The 18,734-nt window shown below is 58.0% G+C and overlaps 3 protein-coding genes across 6 annotated transcripts; 1 reads left to right on the forward strand and 2 right to left on the reverse strand.

Annotated features, from left to right (window-relative positions):
* Positions 1–366: 366 nt before the first annotated feature.
* On the reverse strand, positions 367–9,675 carry EML3 (EMAP like 3). 4 transcript variants are annotated; one of them, XM_027959363.2, is made up of 23 exons: positions 9,334–9,675; positions 8,324–8,495; positions 7,976–8,233; positions 7,773–7,883; positions 7,543–7,650; positions 6,676–6,743; positions 6,387–6,510; positions 5,993–6,163; positions 5,729–5,798; positions 5,540–5,650; positions 5,204–5,299; positions 4,707–4,862; positions 4,403–4,544; positions 3,838–3,989; positions 3,631–3,756; positions 3,417–3,548; positions 2,900–2,967; positions 2,279–2,367; positions 2,110–2,207; positions 1,905–1,992; positions 1,316–1,414; positions 892–1,022; positions 367–809 (listed from the first exon to the last, which is right to left on the reverse strand). In XM_027959363.2, the coding sequence occupies exons 1-23, from the start codon at positions 9,353–9,355 to the stop codon at positions 606–608; spliced, it is 2,796 nt and encodes a 931-aa protein (XP_027815164.1). In that variant the 5' UTR covers positions 9,356–9,675; the 3' UTR covers positions 367–605. The 4 variants fall into 4 exon arrangements, with proteins under 4 accessions (XP_027815164.1, XP_027815163.1, XP_027815166.1 ...); XM_027959362.2 differs by having other exon boundaries at positions 7,976–8,236; XM_027959365.2 differs by lacking the exon at positions 7,543–7,650.
* ROM1 (retinal outer segment membrane protein 1) lies at positions 8,753–12,000 on the forward strand. Its single transcript, XM_004019602.4, has 3 exons — positions 8,753–10,794; positions 11,135–11,381; positions 11,480–12,000. Exons 1-3 carry the CDS (start codon positions 9,269–9,271, stop codon positions 11,690–11,692), a joined length of 1,986 nt encoding a protein of 661 aa, XP_004019651.3. The 5' UTR covers positions 8,753–9,268; the 3' UTR covers positions 11,693–12,000.
* Positions 12,001–12,147: 147 nt separating this feature from the next.
* Positions 12,148–16,943, reverse strand: B3GAT3 (beta-1,3-glucuronyltransferase 3). Its single transcript, XM_004019603.5, has 5 exons — positions 16,662–16,943; positions 15,350–15,524; positions 13,666–14,026; positions 13,213–13,503; positions 12,148–12,624 (listed from the first exon to the last, which is right to left on the reverse strand). Exons 1-5 carry the CDS (start codon positions 16,741–16,743, stop codon positions 12,526–12,528), a joined length of 1,008 nt encoding a protein of 335 aa, XP_004019652.1. The 5' UTR covers positions 16,744–16,943; the 3' UTR covers positions 12,148–12,525.
* Between the last annotated feature and the right edge of the window lie 1,791 nt (positions 16,944–18,734).

Genomic DNA, 18,734 nt, shown 5'->3' on the forward strand with positions numbered 1-18,734 from the left:
GCCCAGCACTCGGCTCCGGTCGGAGAGCAAGCCCGCAAAGCTCGGCTACTTCCGGAAGAAGTTCGGCTCCCTCCGGCCAACCGCGGCCCGGCACTCGGCTATTTCCGTTGCGGCTCGGCCCCGCCTCCGAGGGCGGGGAGAGGAGTTGGGCTTAACTCTCTGCTAGCCGGAGTCTTGCAGCTCCACCAGCGGCCGCGAAAAACTCGAAGGGCCTTTGAGCCTCGCAGTTATTTGCAAGAGGCTTCGCCTGTTATTTGCATAAAAAGTCCACCCTCCCTCACCTTTTCCGCATTCCCCTTTGCCTTCCTCCCCGCCCCCATAAAGCCCCGAGGCGCCCAGCCGCGCCCCACAAAAGGACCGGGAGGCGACTTTGCTTTTGGTTTATTGCCCCTCAGCAGGCAGCGGGAGTCAGGGCCCAGGCTGGGGCTGCCCGGCTCAGCCAGCGGGTCTATACAGTGTGTGCAGGGGTGCCGTTCGCCCCCTCCAAGGAAATGCACTTTTGGGAATGTCTCGAAGTCGAGGACAGGGTCACCTCGGTCCTGGGGAATTTGGGTGGGTGGGGGCAGGGCCACACTGCAGGGCCGGTGGGTCCAGTCCGGCAGGGGTCAGACGTCAAGAGAGGAGGCAGGGGACAGGGAGGGGGTTCGAGAGGGCGTGGTGGGCACCGGCCCCGTGCCCCCAGCGCCCAACACTCGCCACTGGAAGATGCTGGCGTCCTTGCCGCCCAGCGAGATGAGGTGCGAGTCGTCGTGCGTGAACCGGACGCTGGTCACGTGGCTGCCGTGACCACCGTACACGAGGCTCGGCGCCTGGGCAGGAGAGAAGATGGAGCTGCAGCGGCCGAGGAGCTCCGGCCGCCCGCCCCACCCCGGAGGCCCCGGGAGGCCTCACCTTGGCGTGCGCGCACGGGTACTGGAAGAGGTGCACTTTGCAGAAGTCGTCGGCAACGGCCACGACGCGCTCGTTGTGGGAGCGGCACAGGGAGTTGATGTCAGTTCCATCCGAGCCATCTGGCCACACGCCTGTCACAGCAGCCGGCCTCAGCCCGACCTCCCCGCCCCCACCCGCGGTCCAGAGCTGCACCATTTCCCCCCTAGCTCAGGCAGCCCGGCCACCCACCCACCACGTTCCTGGCAATCCTTCCCAGTCCCGAGGGCCAGTGGCGGAGGTGGGGGAGGGGGGCGGCTCTTGGGCTGGATCTGCCAGTTTCTTGACGTCCACCCCCTACACATGTCCAGCATTCCGAGCCCCAGGCTGGCTGCACCTTGTCCCCCCACACTCACGCAGGTTTCCACGGCCCTGTGCCCCTTCTCACCGTAGACATGGAAGCCCAGCACGCAGGTGTAGGTGGCCCACTCCCGGTCTCGGCTCTCATAGCGATTCCTCAGCAGCTTACAGCCTCCAGCCACATCCCCTGGGGAGAGGGAGCCCACCCAGCTCAGTTCTCACCCTGTCCTCCGTGGGGAGGATGACATGGGAGGCCAAATTGGAAAGACTGGCTTGAGGCCACAGCATGTGATCTGGTCAGAGTGGTAGCCCTCAGCCCAGGGCAAAACCCAGCCCCTTGTGCTTCCTGAGTTCTCATCTGAAGTTCTCCTCTCTCGATAAGTCAACCCCTCCACACCTGTCCTGAGAAACTTTTCCAAAACAATCTTTTTCCTAGTACATTTTTCAACTCTCTTAAGGCCTGGTGGGAACAAGACGTGGTGGTAAACTGTGTGTGGTTTTTCTGTCCAGTGACATTTCTCCTATTGTGTATAAACTCATCTTCAGCCCCTATCTGATGCCCCACTACTGGGAGCTTCCCTACATTTCCTTCATCTCCTCCCAACCAACAGCCCACTTACATAAATAAAACCCACCCCAATTGCCCTCTCCTCATGTACTCCCCTACTATCACTCACAGTAAAGGATCTCATAGTCCCCAGAATTGGACATGATGAAGTTCCCATCCTTGGACCAGTCAAGGTGAGTGATGAAGCTGGAGTGACCCTGGGAGCAAAGGTCAAGAAACCTGAAAATGCAGCCTCCATTTCCCACCCCTACCCCCAGAAGAGCATTAGTTTACCTGCTATGGCAATGCCCCACCCTCCACCCCAGCTTCCTCACCACACAGCGGCCAAAACGGCTGGACTTGGCACCGTCACTGGAAACGCTATAGATGTAGATCATGTTGTCATGGGAACCGATGGCCAGGTACAACCCATCTACAAAGACAGTCACTCAGAGAGGGAAGGGCCAGGGATAAGTCTAGGTCTGGGGTGGAGGTGGCTCCCACCTGGGCTGTACCGGACCACTGATAGCTGCTCATTGCCATCGGTGATGTCAGACACAATCTCTCTGGTCTCTGTATCCAAAACCAGCCACCTGGAAAGGAAGGAGGTGGAAAACAGGTGTGAGGATACCTGTCCCGAGCAGGGTGCGGGTTGGCAAGTCAGAGAGCCTCAGAGACACCAAAAGAAAGGCTATGATACAGACAGGGAGGTTGCCATTATATTCATATGCTGGGAAGTGGAAAGGGGCTAAGGGCAGATAAAAGCTGAGGGGCTCCTGATACCTTCCGAAAAGGAGTCCAAGGGCCCAAAGACAGGGCTCTGTGGATTCTGTAAGCTTGTCACTACCCTGTGTTAGTTTCCCCTATGCCCCGCCCATCCCCTGCTCCTCTATCTGGAGCTGCCACCTCCTCCACTCTCAGAGGAGGGGGAGTGGACGGCAGAGGGTGTGATGACACACAGGAGAGCAAGGGAGACCCAGGCTGCAGGGAAAGCACTGAGGAGTGGGAGGGTGCAGCTGGGGTTCCTGAACAGGCAGCGATCACAGTCCTCCACTGCCCCCCATTACCAGAAACCCTTCCCATACCTCCTACTTTCCCCTCCCAGGAGTTCTGGCTCCCTCTCACCTCCCTGTGTTCAGTCCTACGGCCACAACTGCCCCACTGGGGTGGAAGTCAGCACAGAGACCAGTCTCCTGGGAGAGGGGAGAAGGTGAATTCAAGAAGATGCCTTTCGAGTAAGGGAACTAAGATGGATACCTTGTCATCTTGATAACAATGGAAAAGCCTCCCCACTTCCAAGGAGAGGGACAGGAGACCTGGGATGGCAGGCAGGGTGCCTTTGGAGCCTAAACAGAGGTGCTACTCAAAACACTTAGCCACCAGAACTGATACCCCCAGCTGTGCGGGAGATTAACCATTAGTTGCCGGCTCAAGAGGTCTAGGGGTTGGAGGGCGGACAGTGTTCAGGGACACTGGTACCATCAGTACAGAAGAATAAATATTTTAGCAGCCAGTACAGTCACACCAGTGCAAGGTGGCTGCCTTTGGGAGCAAAAGGAAAGTGGATATTGGGGAAGGAGTGGCGGCCACAGAAGTCACGGTGGCTGTGACAGAGAGGGTCCGGGGACACAGAGCTCTCTACCTTGAGGTCGATGCTCCAGGCCAGGGCATGGCCCTCCCCGTCCCAGAGGCAGAGCTGCCGGTCATGGCCACAGGTGAGGAAACGGTTCTGGAAGGGATGTGTGCAGAGCCCCCAGAGCTCATCCGTGTGACCCTGCAGGGGAGCACGGCTGTCATCTCTGCCCCTCCCCCACAGCTCTTCCCTCCCTGCTCCCCAAAAACCTTGCCCCCCCAACCTGGATTACAGGGGAGAAGCCCTGGGCCAGATCTCCCCGCAGCAACGCATTCTTCGTGGTGCCCACCAGCAGCTCAGAGCCAGGCCCCTCTGCAATGGCCCGCACGGCCCCAAAGTGTTCAGGAATCTGCAGAGGGGTGCAGAAGGTCAGGAGCCCCCTGTCCATTCTTTGTCCCCCTCCTTCCCTTGACCCCAGGCCAGCCGTCACCTCCGCCTCCTGAAGGGCCACCAACCCGGGCCCCCACTGGACCAGCCGGCGGTCCCGCCCACCGCCACTCAGCACAGTCCCGTCCCGCCGGAGACACAGGGCGAAGATGGAGCCTTCATGAGCGTGGACCTGGGCCACAATCCCATAGGTCTCTGTTGGCAAAGTCCAGGTAGTCATGCTTGTAGGGTGCAGGGAAGGAGGGAACAAGAGCAGCCTAGGCGGCCACAATAGAGTATGACTCCCAGTTGCTGAGTGCCCGCTGAATGCTGTCTCTGATCCTTGGCTCTTCTCCCCAATTTACAGACTGAACAACTAAGGTTCAAAGAAGTGAGGTGACTTCCTAAAGGCCAGAACTAGAGGTGAGCCCAGAGCCTGGCAGACGCCAAAGCCCCAGCCTCCTCCCTTTGCCATGCTGCCCACGACCCTTCTATTCTGGCTGCCTAAAGAGCCCCACCCTCTGACAGAACCCATCAGCTCCCCAGGTAAAAGGATGGGAAATCCTCTCCTCTGACTTCACAGACCCTCTGGGACACTAGCCTTCCAGGATGCCACCCCCATCACGTACCTTTGGCCCCACCCCTGCCTGGGGTCCTGGAATCGGAGAGGCTCCGCCCCCAGGTGAGGATGTTCCCCTCTGAGTCCCCAGTGAGAATGTCTCCATCGGGGAGGAACACAAAGCAGGAGATAAACTTGGGCTTCTTGTATTTCTAGGGGCGAGGCGAGCAGAGAGCAGAGGTCAAAGGGTAGGGCAAAGACTACAAGTCACGGGACCACTGGGAATTGCGTAGCATTTGGGTCTATAGTACCCAGACCAATGCTTTCATCTGCACTCTGCCTTCCCCCGCATCCTGCACCCATCCACGCCTCACCCCAAAGACACCCTGTTTCCTGGTGAGCATCCCGTTCCCAGGAACCCCTGTTCCACCATTCCAGTTCCAGAAGTGGACGTGGGATTTCCCACTGGTGACGATGCTGCTGCTGTCACGAGGGTTGAAGCCAACGGCGAGGACTGAGTCGTTTGTACTCTGAAGGGAAGATACTAGATTCAGCCACCCCAAGCCCTGTATACCTTCATTATACCAGAATGGCACCCTGACAGCTGGTCTGCTGAGGTCCAGAACCCTCAGGACAACCCTTCCTCCAAGGCCCTGGTCCCCTAAGAGCGCCACTCTCCGTCACTCGCTAATGCCTTACACATTGTCTCTCATGAGGTCAGAACCTCTGTGGTCCCCACTTCACAACCTCAGAGAAGCTAGGAGGCTTGCTCCAGGGGACCTCGCCAGAAGGGAGGTTCGTGTTTAGGAAGTTTGGAGCTCTCTGCACCCCAACCTGTCTGGTGCCCCGCCAAGCCCCCTGGACATCTCACCTTGATCTCAGCCAGCTTCGTGCCCCGGCTGCAGTCCCACACCGACAGCATGTGCTCGTTGGAATCATCCACCACACAGAGGAAAGCGCCCTGATCCTGAGGCCAGAGGACACACCAGAGGGGCCAAGTGAGGCCTGGCAGTCAGGGGGTTCAGGGTCTAAATGAGGCGAGGGGCACCATGACAGGCTGAGAGAGCAGAAGGGGCCACGTGTTTCTTAGGAGAACCAGCTGGGCAGGGCTTAGGAAGGCCAGGGCCTCTGAGGCTTCCTGGTGAAGTACAAGAAGGGGGTTCCCAGACAAGGAAATGGGGGCCTCGAGGCACCAGGGCCAGCTCACCGCAACTGAAAAGGCCAGGGCCCCCACACCCCGCTCGAAGGCCCCCAGTCCAATCTCCTGCAGCTTCAGCAGCGTCTCGGAGTCCCAGACGTGAACCACAGGCTGCAGGGGCTGGTGGAGGAGAAGGAGTCAGGGGCGTGAAGGAGGGCCGGGCTGGGATCTCACCCCGGTGTTTGACTGTGGCCTTACCTTTCCATCTTTATCCACGCCGGCTGTCTGTCCTGAGGCTACACGCACACCATCAGGGTGAACAGCCAGGCTAAGTGGGGGAGGAGACACTCTAGGGAAGGGGGTCGGTCTCTCAAGACCACCCAGGACACCGTCCCCTGGCCCTGCAGAGCAGCAAGCCCACTCTCCTCTCCTGCTTCTCCACATTCACCCAAGACCTTCCTTCTGCCAAGCCCACCCTCCCCACGCCTTGAGCTGCCCACTCCCCAGCCCTCGGACCCTCACCATCGAACACAGTCTGTGTGCCCCCGGTAATGCCTCTGACCACCACCTCCAGGGCCCCCGGGGCCCCCCCCGGGTCGGTACAGCACCACCACACAGGCGATAAAGTAGACCACCTCCCCAGAGCGCAGCACAAACAGATTAGAGCGGGAGTCACGACCCCGGTACCCATACCTGGAGTGGGGATCATGGTCAAGGAAAGAGTTGGATCAAGGGCACAGTGAGGAAAAGAGGAGAAAGAGCTCCGACCAGCAGCGCCACTGGCAGAGGTTAGATGGGGAGGATTCAGAAGTCTCCCTCTCCTTGCAGACCCAGGAGGAAATCGTAAAAAAGCAGGGGGCGGGGAGGGTTCATGATGGGAAGGGTGGTTGCCAGGGGGTTGAAGGGGGCAGGATACACCCAGTCAAGGCTGAGGGTCTCCGGGGGTGGGCCGCTGGGCAGCTCCTCCACACTGCGGATGCCAGACGGGATGTACATGGTAATGGGGCGGCCTCGGAGGAACATCTTCACTGAGATGCCTTCTACAGTGAAAATGAGCAGGTGTCAACCACCGTCCTGCAGCTTCCCTTCTAGGAAAGTCAGGGCAGAGCTCCAACCACCATACCTCACAGCTCCCCGCCAAACAGTTCCTGGGGCTGTAGCCCCAAGCCCATCATCCAAGTTCATCCAGATCCCTCTGGACATACCTAAATTGTAATTGCTCCTCCGAGAGCCAGGACCGCCAGGGCTGGAGAGGGAGTCTTTTCCCCCACGGCTGTTGGGCAGAGAGAAAAGGGCAGGGACTGCGGTCACGTCCCAAGACAGAACTGAGGAGGGGCAGGACACAAGGAAGGAGGTCACCCTAGAGGTCACAGTCACCTCTGCACACTCTAAGTTTGTATCGTGAGCAGTGAGGGCTCTGGTGTAAATGGGCTCCATGTAAGGTGTAAGAAGACCGAGACTAAAGGTGCCAAGCGTGGCTGTAAGAGGTAGTGTGCAGTGACACTTTCTTCCAGACCACCAGGCCTCTGCCTATCAACCTTTTCATTTCTCCATCTGTAAAATGGGCCCATAGTGACTCTAGAAGGTCCACAGCGCTGCCTCTTGGGGATCTGAGAGGTCAGCAGGAAAGTCCTTGTCTCTCAAGGGGAAAGTGAAAAGTGAATTCCAGAGATCACTGTCATCAGAGGATAATGAGATGTCAACCTCTCTTCCAAGAATAAAGGAGAGGCCGAGGATAGGGTCAGAGTAAGCACTCAGGTGTCCTGGAGCCTGTACACACTCTGAGACAATCCACTGGGATTTCCCCCTTGCTCTCTAAAGCATGGTAGGCTGGGGTGGGGGAAGAGAGCTGGAATCTGAGGAGAGTCACCCATGGAAACTATGAATACTTTCGGAAAACCCTCTTGGGAACTTGAAAGGGATGCTGCGGCATGGTGGAGAGGGCAGGGGTAACTGGAGTCAGGAAGAGTTCAGTTGAAATCCTGGCTCTAGCTGCGTGACCCCAGGCAAATGACTTACCCTCTCTGAGCCTGCTTCCTCACCTGGCCAATGAACAGCATGAGACCACCTACCCCCCAAGGATGTCGTGGGGACTGAATGAGATGGAGGAGGTCGAGGGGTTGGCACAGTGCTGGGTACACAGCAGGCACCCCAGGAGCGCTTGGCTTGTTCCTTTCTTCCTGTTGGGCAATGAGGCCCCCCACCCCACCCAGGGCAGCCAGGTGAGGGATGTGGAAAGTCAAGAACCTGAGCCTGGGTTGGGGGGGCTGGGGCAGGGGCGGGCGGGGGGAGCCTCGCCCACCTCTCTGTGCTCCCTGACCGCAACAACAGGTTGGCCGAGGAAGCTGCCTTCCGGGAGAGTTTCTGGCGAGGCCGTTCTGAGGGCGACGAGGAGGAAGAATTTCTCCGTGGCCTGGACAGAGCACAGTGAGAAGGTGAACGTCATTCTTGCCGCTGCGGCTCCCCATCCACCCTCCCGCCCAGCCTCGACCACAGGACACTTACGCGTCAATGCGCTGCGGGGGCTGAGCCAGCCTGAGGATCCCTGGGGGGCCGGGGGAGCCTGTGCCACTGCTGCTGCTGCCCCCTCCTTCAGACTGGGTCCCGCTAGGTTCTTCACTGCCCCCCGGAGGGGCTGGGGGCCCATTGCTCAGCCCGGGGGGTCCAGGGGATGCTTCCACCTCCATCTCTGCTTCCGTCTGGGTGCCTCGGCTCACCAAGGAGGGGCTGCATGTGGGTGGCAGTCCTGGGGGGGCTGCAGGGCTGCTGGGGAGACAGTGCACCAACCTGATGGCCCTAGAGCACCTATCGAGGAGGATGAGGAGGAGGAGGAGGGAGTGACCACATGCATACCTGTCCCTTGGAGGGCCCAGGGTGCCAGGGTCCTGCAGGGAGGTGGGGGGTGCCTGCAGCCGCAGCAGGCGAAGAGCTTCTGCCAAGGCTGCCTTCACCAGCTCCATCTCCTTCTCCTGCACCTGAAGCCGCCGGCTCAAGGACTGCAGGGCCTCCTGAGCCGGGCCCTCACCTGGGAAAGGGGCAAGAAGCCGTCAGCATGTCACACCCCCCTCCCCCCACACACACACCTGGGGAAAGGCTTGAGGGGATTCTCTCTCCCTCTAACTTTGCATCTGTCCAATAGGACTGCCCCCTGCAAGCAACTCCAGGCTTGGAAGCGCTCCCAGAGGGGAGGAGACAGTGGGAAAAGGATCAAGGGCCTCCTTCTGGCAGGGCAGGCGAGGAACCTGGCAGAGCTCCCTTCCTGCTGCCTGTCCCAGCCTCCGCAAAGACAGGGAGTACCATGGAGTACCAGGGGGGAAATATGGAGTTCTGCCGAGGAACGTGGGAACCACAGACGGAGGCGCATGAGGGACTTCAGGGCCCAGCCCAGAGTAACCGTAGGACTCCAGGGAAGGCAGAGAAACTGCGAGGGAGCACCAGGAGAGAAGCGGGCGACTCAGAGGACAGTCATCCTGAGGACTCAGAAGAGAAGAGGTCCGGAGTGACAGGAGAGGGTTAGCAGCGGAGAGCAGAGGTCCCAGCACAGGTTCCAGGGTAACAGAGGAGATCAGGAGTAAAAAGACCCAACAAAGCAGGGAAAGAAGCCCAGGGTAACACAGGAGGTTCGGAAACTTTGGAGGGGCCCAGAGTAATACGGGGGGCAGGATGGCATTGTCGAAGTCCGAAATGACAGTTGGAGGACCCAAGTAACTAGGGGGAGCGGCCTGAGGAACCGTGGAGGATGCTCGGAGCCCCCGGGGCCAAGGAGCACGCGGGGACGCCCGGGACAGCCGTCGGGCAATGGCAGCGCCAGACTGGCCGGCGCTCCGGGAAGGGGCACGCCGCCCGCCCCGCCCCGTACTCACCGGGCCCCCCGGCCCCGTCCATCCGGCCCCCGGCTTGCTCCGAGCGGCGGCGGCGGAGGAGGAGGCGTCTAAGCCGCTGGGGCCATGGCCAGGGAGAGGGGAAGGGGAAGCACCCCGGGGCGCGCGCGCTAGGGAGCCGAGCCACCCCCACGGGGGCGCTGTCGGGCGCGGGCAAAGGGCCTGGAGGGGGCGCTGTGGGGAGGGGGCCGCAGGCTCTGGGGCTCGCCGGGGCCTCGGACTCTCCCCGGGCCGCTCTCGGCTCCCGGGGGTGGGGTGGTGGGGCCGTCCCGGGCCCCAGCGCCGCAGCACAAACAGGCCCCGGACGCGGAGCCGCCAGGAAGCGCGGGAGGGGGGGCGGGACGAGGGGGGGGCCGGGCCGCCTGGTAACCCCTCCCTGTCCGGGCCTCGCGGCTCGTTACGGGGGCGGGGCCAACCCTCTGACCCCCCCCCCCCACAAACGGGTCCCCTCGGGCCACCGCCCTCCAGGCCCTTCCGGGACCCTGGCCCTCGGACTCCCTGGGGACCCGGGAAGGGGCGCGGGACCCGAGGTCTCCGCCCCCAGCCCCTTGCCTCTGGGGGGCAGAACCGACCAGCCCCTCCCCACTTCCGCGAGGGGGCAGAGGCGGGGTCACGAAATCGGCCCTTTGCCCGGGGGCGGGGCTTTCCCTCAGGGGCAAAGCCGAAGCATCCCGAACTGGGACTGGCTGAGGACCCGGCCGGCGGGTTATTAAGGCTGTGGCGGGAGGATGCCCAGGGTATTGGGGTCAGGGTGGCATTAGCCCAGCTCAAGCCGGGCCGGGCTGACGCAGCATCCTGCCGCGGCCAACCCCAGCCCCTGACAGCTCTGCTGTCCCTCGGGCAGAGATGGGAGATGGCGCCGGTGCTGCCCCTGGTCCTGCCCCTCCAGCCCCGCATCCGTCTGGCGCAGGGGCTCTGGCTCCTCTCCTGGCTGCTCGTGCTGGTCGGCGGCCTCACCCTCCTCTGTAGCGGGCACCTCCTGGTCCAGCTGTGGCACCTTGGTACCTTCTTGGCTCCCTCCTGCCCGTTCTCTGCCCTGCCCCAGGTTGCCTTGGCGGCCAGTGCAGTGGCTCTGGGCACAGGACTGGTGAGTTCAGGAGCCAGCCGGGCCAGTCTGGATGCAGAACAATACCCTCCCTGGCGAGGGGTCCTGGGCCCACTGCTGGTGGCTGGCACAGCGGGGGGCGGGGGGCTCCTGGTCCTCGCCCTGGGACTAGCCTTGTCTTTACCTGGGACTCTGGACACCAGCCTAGAGGAGGGCCTGGGGTCTGCCTTGGCTCACTACAAGGACACAGAGGTGCCCGGACGCTGTCAAGCCAAACGGCTGTTGGATGAGCTGCAGCTGAGGTACCACTGCTGCGGCCGACATGGCTACAAGGATTGGTTTGGAATCCAGTGGGTCAGCAACCGTTACCTGGATCCCAATGACCATGACGTGGTTGAGTGAGTGATTTGCTTCTTCCCTCCTTCTCCTCTTTCCTTGAAACCCCACCTCACCCAGATAGGCAATAATTCATCTAGTGATTGAGGGAATGGGGCAACAGCTGTGTGACCCAGGGCATGGTACCAAACTGCTCTGGGCCCATGCGTCTGTAAACTAGAGATGATAAAACTACCATCTCACAGAGTTGTTGTAACGATAAGTGAATTATGGCTGCCTGGCATAGTAAAGCAGTTGGTAAATGTTTCCCTCGTTTTTCCCTTCTCAACTTCTGTACCCTGCAGCTTCTCCCTCAGGCCTCTATCTCCAGATATCCTAACACCCCTGCCCCTCCCTTTGCAGCCGGATCCAGAGCAATGTGGAAGGCCTGTATCTGATTGATGGGGTCCCTTTCTCCTGCTGTAATCCCCACTCACCCAGACCTTGCCTGCAAAGCCAGCTCTCAGACCCCCACGCCCACCCCCTCTTTGATCCCCGACAGCCCAACCTCAACCTCTGGTCCCAAGGATGCCACGAGGTGTTACTGGGGCATTTGCAGGGGCTGGCAAGCACACTGGGCAACACGCTGGCTGTTACCTTCCTGCTGCAGGTGAGTCAGCAGAGTCAGGCCTCCCCACCGCCTTCAACCCAGGGACCCCTGGAACTGCTGACCCTTGCTGACCTCTTGCTTCTTGCTTCCCCCCACAGACTCTGGTACTTCTGGGCCTGCGGTACCTGCAGACAGCACTGGAGGGGCTCGGAGGAGTCATTGATGGGGAGGGAGAGGCCCAGGGCTACCTCTTTCCTGCTGGGCTGAAAGACATGCTGAAAACAGCCTGGCTACAGGGAGCCGGGCCCCACAGGCCAGCACCTGGGGAGGCCCCACCAGAAGAGGAACCTCCCAAGGAGGGTCTACCCTGAGGCCTAGAACTTAAGGTGGGGATGGGGGTGGGGGGAAGGGGAGGGATGGACAAGACTGGAAAGCTCACAACTCCTTATAGGCTCCCTGTGAGGGAGGGGGGAATCTGGGATTAGAGGGTTAAGGATAGTCAGTGAGCTGGACTGGGGTAGGAGAGAAAACCAGGTGTCCTAGGGCCTAGTCCATGGCCAGAACCACCAGGGGTCAGAAAAAAAAAAAAAAAAAAAAAAAACCAAGGTGGTAGAAATGACATAGGAAGGCCAGGGAAGCTACTTCTGGTGCACAGACTCAATAAAGCTTTCGGACTGAAGCTCCTGATCTTTCTCTTTAAGGGGGTGGGGGGCCCTGAAAGAACTGATTTCCATCTGATGGAGAAGCCAGGACCCAAGGGTTTTGACCCTGGTAAGAATCAAATGCAAGAACCTGACGTGGGAAGTGAAGGAACACAGAGGCCCCACCAGGTTGAGTTTTTATTCTGGAGGTAGGAGGGGGTGGGGTCAGCATGCTCAGGTGGGGAGGGTCCAGCCCAGCTCCTCCAGCCCCCCTAGTGCATGCCCAGCCCCAATAAGTTACCCAGTGACTCAGCTGCCCTCCCTCCTGAGTCTGTCTGTTTTCTGCTCCACCCCAGACAGGGCCAGTCTGGCTCAATAGGAGGGCTGTTTGTCCCTAGCCTGTGGGCAGTGCCACATGGCAGGCCAGGGGAGGGGCTGAAGGGGTGGAGGGGCCGCTCCTGGCTCTGAGGGGTCAGGACTTGGAAAACCACATCCTGGGCGGGCCAGGGGCACAGTCCCACAGCTCTGTGCCTGGTGAGCTGGTGGGCAGGGTAAGGCCACCATCACACCTCGACAGCTGGGTCTGAGCCGCGGCCCTGCCGCTGCAGCTGCTCCTCCTGCTTCATCTTGGGCTTCTCCGTCCGTGTGTGCCACACCAGAACCTGTCCAGGGAGGTTTCAGTCAGAGCCGGGCCCAGCCTCAGCCAAGCCTCTGGGGCACTCAGGATAAAATGGATCCTCCCACCTCCTGGACACACACCATGTTGGCTGCCAAGTATGAAGGGCAGGGGGAGGGGGAGGCTTTAGTGCCTCTGAAAGTCAAAGTGTTAGTCGCTCAGTCATTTCCAACTCTGCGACCCCATGGACTGCCTGCCAGACTTCTCTTTCTATGGAATTCTCTAGGCTGGAATACTGGAGCGGGGTGCCATTCCCTTCTCCAAGAGATCTTCCCAACGCAGGGATCAAACCCAGGTCTCCTGCATTGCAGGTAGATTCTTTACCATCTGAGCCATAAGGGAAGCCAGTGCCTCTGAAATGGGGCCTAATCCCTTACCCTGTCTGTCTGTCTCAGGGGTGCCAAAAGACCACTTTCCTTCTCTGACTTCCCCTTCAATAGAGTAAGCAAGCTCTGCAGGGTCTCTCCTTGTTCAAACACCCATCCTCGATCCTGCTCCGCAGGGCCTCATTCCACTTCTCCCATCTCCTGTCCATCCTAAAACCGGGTTTCTATGCCCACCTCCATCCCCTTACCCGAGTGCAGTTGGCAGCCCGTGGCTCCAGGTCCTTGGGATCTACAAGGTGGCTCAGGAGACTGCTCTCCAGATGGCCCCGAGGAGCGGTAGCATCAAACCGGGCATTGGGTTTAGCCAACAGCAAAGACAGGGCGACAGCAAATCCCGCCATATCCACTGGGAAGGGCCTGTTGGGCTCCCAGGCCGTGTGGAAACCAACAACCCGGCCATCCTGTACGCGAGGGCCCTCGAATCGAAGGCCGCCCACTAGCCCCACAGGCCACACTGAGACACCACGGGTCCAGCGCATCTAGCAGAAGTCGGGAAAGAAGAGACAGACAGGAAGTGGCCCAGAGGAAGAGAGCAGCAGCAAGGACCACTTGAGTCACTCTGCCCCTCCACTCCCCACCCAGGGAAAACGATGAAGCAGGTCCCACCGGGCCTGCTTCCCCAGCCCCGAGCCAGTGCTCACCTCCTCAAAGAGTTCCCGGCTGTAGGTGTTGTCATCGTCAGCAAAGTACACGACTCCCCGGGTACCTGGTGGGGGTGGGTCCTTCTCTCCCCCAACAGCACCCCCTCCGCTCCGGAGCCAGTCCAGGGCCCTGTTCCGTTGCTCTACACCTCGGGGCCGAACCCAGCCTGGCTCACCCTCCCGGAGCCGCTGGGCCTTGGGGGTAAGGACCGCCAGGTGTGTGAAGAGGAGGCCAGAGGCAGCCAGCAGTCCTGAGACCAATGGGGTGGGGCCCTCAGCATCCTCCACCAGCAGCCAGTGCAGCCGGGGCACCAGGCTCAGGGTCTGGGACAGCCGCACCAGCTCCGCCTTCTGCACCAACCTGCAGGGGGAAAGATGCGGGAGGGAAAGGGTGGCCACCATTTGCCCACTCCAGCAGGCACATATGTCTTCTTCTGGGCCACTCCTAGCACCCTCACGACATTACCCTGACCAGCACCCAAACTCCCTGTTGTTTTTTGGCTGAGTAGCTCAGCTTGTGAGATCTTGGGTCCCTAATCAGGGACAGTACCTGTGCCCCCTGAAGTGGAAGTGCAGAGGCCTAACCACTGGACCACCAGGGAATTCCCTCACCTGCTCTGTTATTTTTTTATCTTTTTGGCCATGCTGCATGGCATGTGGGACCTTAGTTCCCCAACCAGGGATTGAACCGGTGCCCCTTGCGTTGGCAGCACAGTCTTAACCTCTGGACTACCAGAAAAGTCCAAGTCTTTTGATTTCCGGTTCTGCAGACAATACAGAACCGGAGTCTGAGGTGGGGGAGTCTTGTAGACACTGTCTCCTGATGTCTGTCATTGCTGGGCAGAGGGCAGTGCCTTCTTAGACCAAAATGATTGAACCAAGGTCATCCCCAAGCCTCTTGTAAGTTTCTTTGCCCTTCAGATGGGCCTGCCCGCCCCAGGGTTGGCCGTGTGTGCATGGAGAGGGGAGGGTCTTAAGATGCCTAGCCTAGGTGGGCCAGCCATCTGATTCCAGGCAGATGTCAGCAAGTCCTTTTGGCTCCATTCAAAACCACATTCCCCAGTTGGTTTGTATCACTAATAATGCTACATTTTATTTTTTTTTTTAAAGGAACCCATTTAGCACAGTGTGGGGCAGAGAGTAAACACACTAAATAACAACTGGTGTAACTATTTCTAGACCACCATATGACTGAATGGCCAAGTCCTTCTCTACTTTACATTAGTCAAGGGGTTCTCAAACTTCCTCACCAAAGGTTCCCTAAGGAGTCAGAGTGAACTCACTTGGCAAGTTCAGAATTTCTTTGAAACTTTATTGTTGTTATCTTAAAATTTCTCAGGAATTTTTTACACTACTTCATGGCACATCCCTGTCTATATTCTTTATCTTTTGGCCACGCCACATGGCATGCGGGATCCTAGAGCTCCCAACCAGGGATTGAACCCACAGTCCCCATGATGGCAGCCAGGAATCTCAACCACTAGACCACTAGGGAAGTCCTCCCATCTATTGTTTATAGAAAAAAACAATTTCCCCAAGATCTGAGTAACGATGTGGTTCATTTAGCCTGACATTTGGCAGTGCCTTAGCCTGAAGAACATCTCCTGGCCCAGTGCCTCCTGAAACTCATCATCAACCCCAGCCTCTTGGTCCATGCAGATCCTGGGTGAGTCAGAGCCCATACCTGGCATAGGTGGGGGTAACAACATAGATAGTAGGCAGAGCCTCGGGTTCAGGGGGCTGGGCAGGGGCAGGGGGTGGGCGACGGAGATCGGCTTGCAGCTGGGAAATCCTCAGATCCTTCTGCCGAAGCTGCTCTGCTGCTGCCCGCAGGGGAGGGAGGCAGTCACATGGCTGGCCTGGTCCCAGGAAACAGGGATGGGGGCAGAGAACCACAGGATGTTCAGCATCCCAAAGGGCATTAACCTTCCCATTCAACTAACCAATGCGGGGCTCTCCTTACAACTTCTCTAACAGCTTTTCTACACCTAGGGTGGTGAGGAACTCGCTGCCTTAATTAGCAGCGCCTCTCCAACTTTTAACAATTCCATCCATTACAATTTTCATGTGTCTATTAAGCTGATCACCTGCCTCCATCCTTTCTACCTGCTGGGCCTAATTTTGCCTTCTGGAAGCATAACGAACAGTTGATCTCCTAAAACAGGGCAGTCTTTCAAATACCTGAGGATCATGCAGTGGCCCAGTCTCTAAATCCCTGCATAAGAGGCAGGGTTCAATCTGTTCCGTTGGCTGTGTGACCAAAGACTCATTAAATTCATTGATTCCATCACTGGATAAATATTTATTGAATGCTCCTCCTGGGAGGCACTGCCTTAGGTGCCCGGGCTGCAGCAGGAAACCAAACAGACATGGTCCCTGCCCTCATGGAGGTTGCAGTTTAGTGGAGGAGCTGGACACTAAGCAAAGAAACAAATTAATACAATTTATTAGAAACTGTGGTAAGGGCTATGAAGGAAACAAATAGGAGGGAGGCTTAAAAGAGAACCCAGAGTAAGAAGAGTTACTTTTAGCTAAGGTGGTTAAGGAAGGCCTCTATGAGGCGGTGACATGTCAGCGAGCTGAGACCTGAAGGATGAGAAAGAGGCAGCTGGGGAAGAGCTGGGAGAAAAGGTTACAGGCAGAGACAAGTTAAGTGCTTAGATCAACGAGCGTGGGGTTTTCGAGAAACTGTCATGAAGCCAGTGTGGCTGGAGCAGAGCGAGCGAGAGGGATGGGAAATGGGGTTAGAGAGGCAGACGGCGGCGGGATCACGCGGGGCCTGGCAGGCTCCGGGAAGGAGTCTGATTTCACCCGAGGTGCGGCGGGCAGCCGCGGTGCGTTCTGGAGAGGGGAGTGCGCCCAGGGGCCGCAGAGGGGCTGTCGGAGGACCGAGCCGGATGAATGGGGTCTGCGCGGGGCTTCATCCCCAGGGCGGGATGCACAGCGGCGGGATGCCCTTCCGCCGACTCGCCGCACCCCCGCCCCGCCCCGCTCACCGAGCTGCACCAGCGCGTAGAGTAGGCCGGCGATCGACACCAGGAAGTAGGCGAGGAACACGTTCTTCAGCTTCAGCTTCATGGCCGCGCCGCCGCCGCCGCCGCCGGGGCAGGCGGGGTCCTGCGGGGACAAGGGGTTCCCGCCCCCCGCCCGCCTGCCAGCCTGCAAGCCCCGCCCCTGCAGCGGCCCCGCCCCGTGTCCCGCCCTCCTCACGCTCGGCTCGATCAGCTCCCGGGAGCTAGCGCTGGCAGCGCCCGTCTGGGCCCACTTCCGGTCAGTCTGCACACCCCCTTCCCTCTGGGTAATTTCCGGTCCCATTGCCTAGTTCTGGGAACCACGGAAGTGGGTGACGTCATATCCGGCGTGTCAAGCGTGCTTGGCCGGTGGTCAGGAGCCAAGTAAGGTAACGTGGGAGTGGCTTTGAGACCCTCGGCCTTGATCTCCAGTCCCTGTGAGCATATTTTCTTACATTCATTCACTCACCCATCCACCAGTCATTGCACGCAGTGACAGTAGCTCAGTAAATAATTGCTACACGAATGAGTGAAATCTACAGCCCTGCCAAGCCTAGACAGCATATTAAAAAGTAGAGACATTGCTTTGCCGACAAAGGTCCATATAGTTGGACTGCAAGGAGATCCAACCAATCCATTCTGAAGATCAGCCCTGGGATTTCTTTTGGAAGGAATGATGCTAAAGATGAAACTCCAGTACTTTGGCCACCTCATGCGAAGAGTTGACTCATTGGAAAAGATTTTGATGCTGGGAGGGATTGGAGGCAGGAGAAGGGGACGACCCAGGATGAGATGGCTGGATGGCACCACTGACTCGATGGACGTGAGTCTGAGTGAACTCCGGGAGTTGGTGATGGACAGGGAGGCCTGGTGTGCTGCGATTCATGGGGTTGCAAAGAGTCGGACATGACTGAGCGACTGAACTGAACTGATGGTTTCTCCAGTAGTCATGTATGGATGTAAGAATTGGACTATAATGAATGTTGAGCAAGGAAGAATGGATGCTTTTGAACTGTGGTGTTGGAAAAGACTTGAGAGTCCCTTGGATTGCAAGATCAAACCAGTCAGTCCTAAAGGAAATCAGTCCTGAATACTTGTTGGAAGGACTGATGAAGCTGAAACTCCAATACTTTGACCATCTGATGTGAAGAACTGACTCCTTGGAAAAAGACCCTGATGCTGGGAAAGATGGAAGGCAGGAGTAGAAGCGGATGACAAGATGAGATGGTTGGATGGCATCCTTGACTTGATGGACATGAGTTTGAACAAGCTCCAGGAGTTGGTGATGGACAAGGAAGCCTGGCATGCTGCAGTCCACGGGGTTGCAAAGAGTCAGACACGACTGAGTAACTGAACTGAACTGCCAAGCCTGTGCTCTGGTTGTCTCATATAATCCTCACTATAATCCTTTGATAACTTTAATACAATTTAGGATGTCTGTTAGTCGCTCAGTCGTGTGTGACTGCTTGCAACCCCATGGACTATAGCCCCCCAGGCTCCTCTGTCTGGTGGAAGTAGGTAGCCATTCCCATCTCGAGGGGATCTTCCAGGAATTGTACCTGGAACTCCCACATTGCAGGCAAATTGTTTACCGTATGAACCAAGGAAGGCCACAATTTAGAATACTATCACTCTAAAAATTGATGTTGCAGAATTTTGATCATGGCAAAAATGCAAAACTAACAGTAATATAATGAACTGGAAAATAGCAAAGGCATTTCCAGCATTTTATTAATGATCAACCTCTTGTAGATGTTCTAGTATGTCCACTTGGAATCAGGTCCCCTTTCTGGGATGAAGAGTTTACATCGATAGTGTTTTCCCAGCACACCCAGCAGTAGTTTAAGAGCAAACTGCTCTTCAGCATTGTCACAGTACCTGTCCACTTGTATGTAAGATAGACTTTTGTCCCCATCTTACTGGTAAGTAACTAAGATTGCCCCGAATAATGTAATCCCCACTGTGCAATTTTCTATGTGCCTTTTAGGTACCTAACTCCAGGATCCTGTACTTTTTCTTTCCTCTGACCCACACTTCATAAACGTCTGACAATAGGGA

The sequence above is a fragment of the Ovis aries genome, chromosome 21 (assembly GCF_016772045.2).
Source record: "Ovis aries strain OAR_USU_Benz2616 breed Rambouillet chromosome 21, ARS-UI_Ramb_v3.0, whole genome shotgun sequence".
NCBI classification, from domain to species: Eukaryota; Metazoa; Chordata; class Mammalia; order Artiodactyla; family Bovidae; genus Ovis; species Ovis aries.

Bases quoted from the DNA above. Each gene is read 5' to 3' on its own strand.
- ROM1 (XM_004019602.4), top strand. From the start codon at position 9,269: ATGGCAGCGCCAGACTGGCCGGCGCTCCGGGAAGGGGCACGCCGCCCG. The intron at 10,795-11,134 runs GTGAGTGATTTG...CTCCCTTTGCAG, and splicing joins AATGACCATGACGTGGTTGA to CCGGATCCAGAGCAATGTGG. The intron at 11,382-11,479 runs GTGAGTCAGCAG...TTCCCCCCACAG, and splicing joins CTGTTACCTTCCTGCTGCAG to ACTCTGGTACTTCTGGGCCT.
- EML3 (XM_027959362.2), bottom strand. From the start codon at position 9,355: ATGGACGGGGCCGGGGGGCCCG. The intron at 5,799-5,992 runs GTGAGGGTCCGA...TCCCCCACTTAG, and splicing joins CACACAGACTGTGTTCGATG to CCTGGCTGTTCACCCTGATG. The intron at 5,651-5,728 runs GTAAGGCCACAG...CTCCTCCACCAG, and splicing joins GCGTGGATAAAGATGGAAAG to CCCCTGCAGCCTGTGGTTCA.
- B3GAT3 (XM_004019603.5), bottom strand. From the start codon at position 16,743: ATGAAGCTGAAGCTGAAGAACGTGTTCCTCGCCTACTTCCTGGTGTCG. The intron at 14,027-15,349 runs GTATGGGCTCTG...TTCCCCCTGCAG, and splicing joins GTTACCCCCACCTATGCCAG to GTTGGTGCAGAAGGCGGAGC. The intron at 13,504-13,665 runs GTGAGCACTGGC...GACTTCTGCTAG, and splicing joins GCCGGGAACTCTTTGAGGAG to ATGCGCTGGACCCGTGGTGT.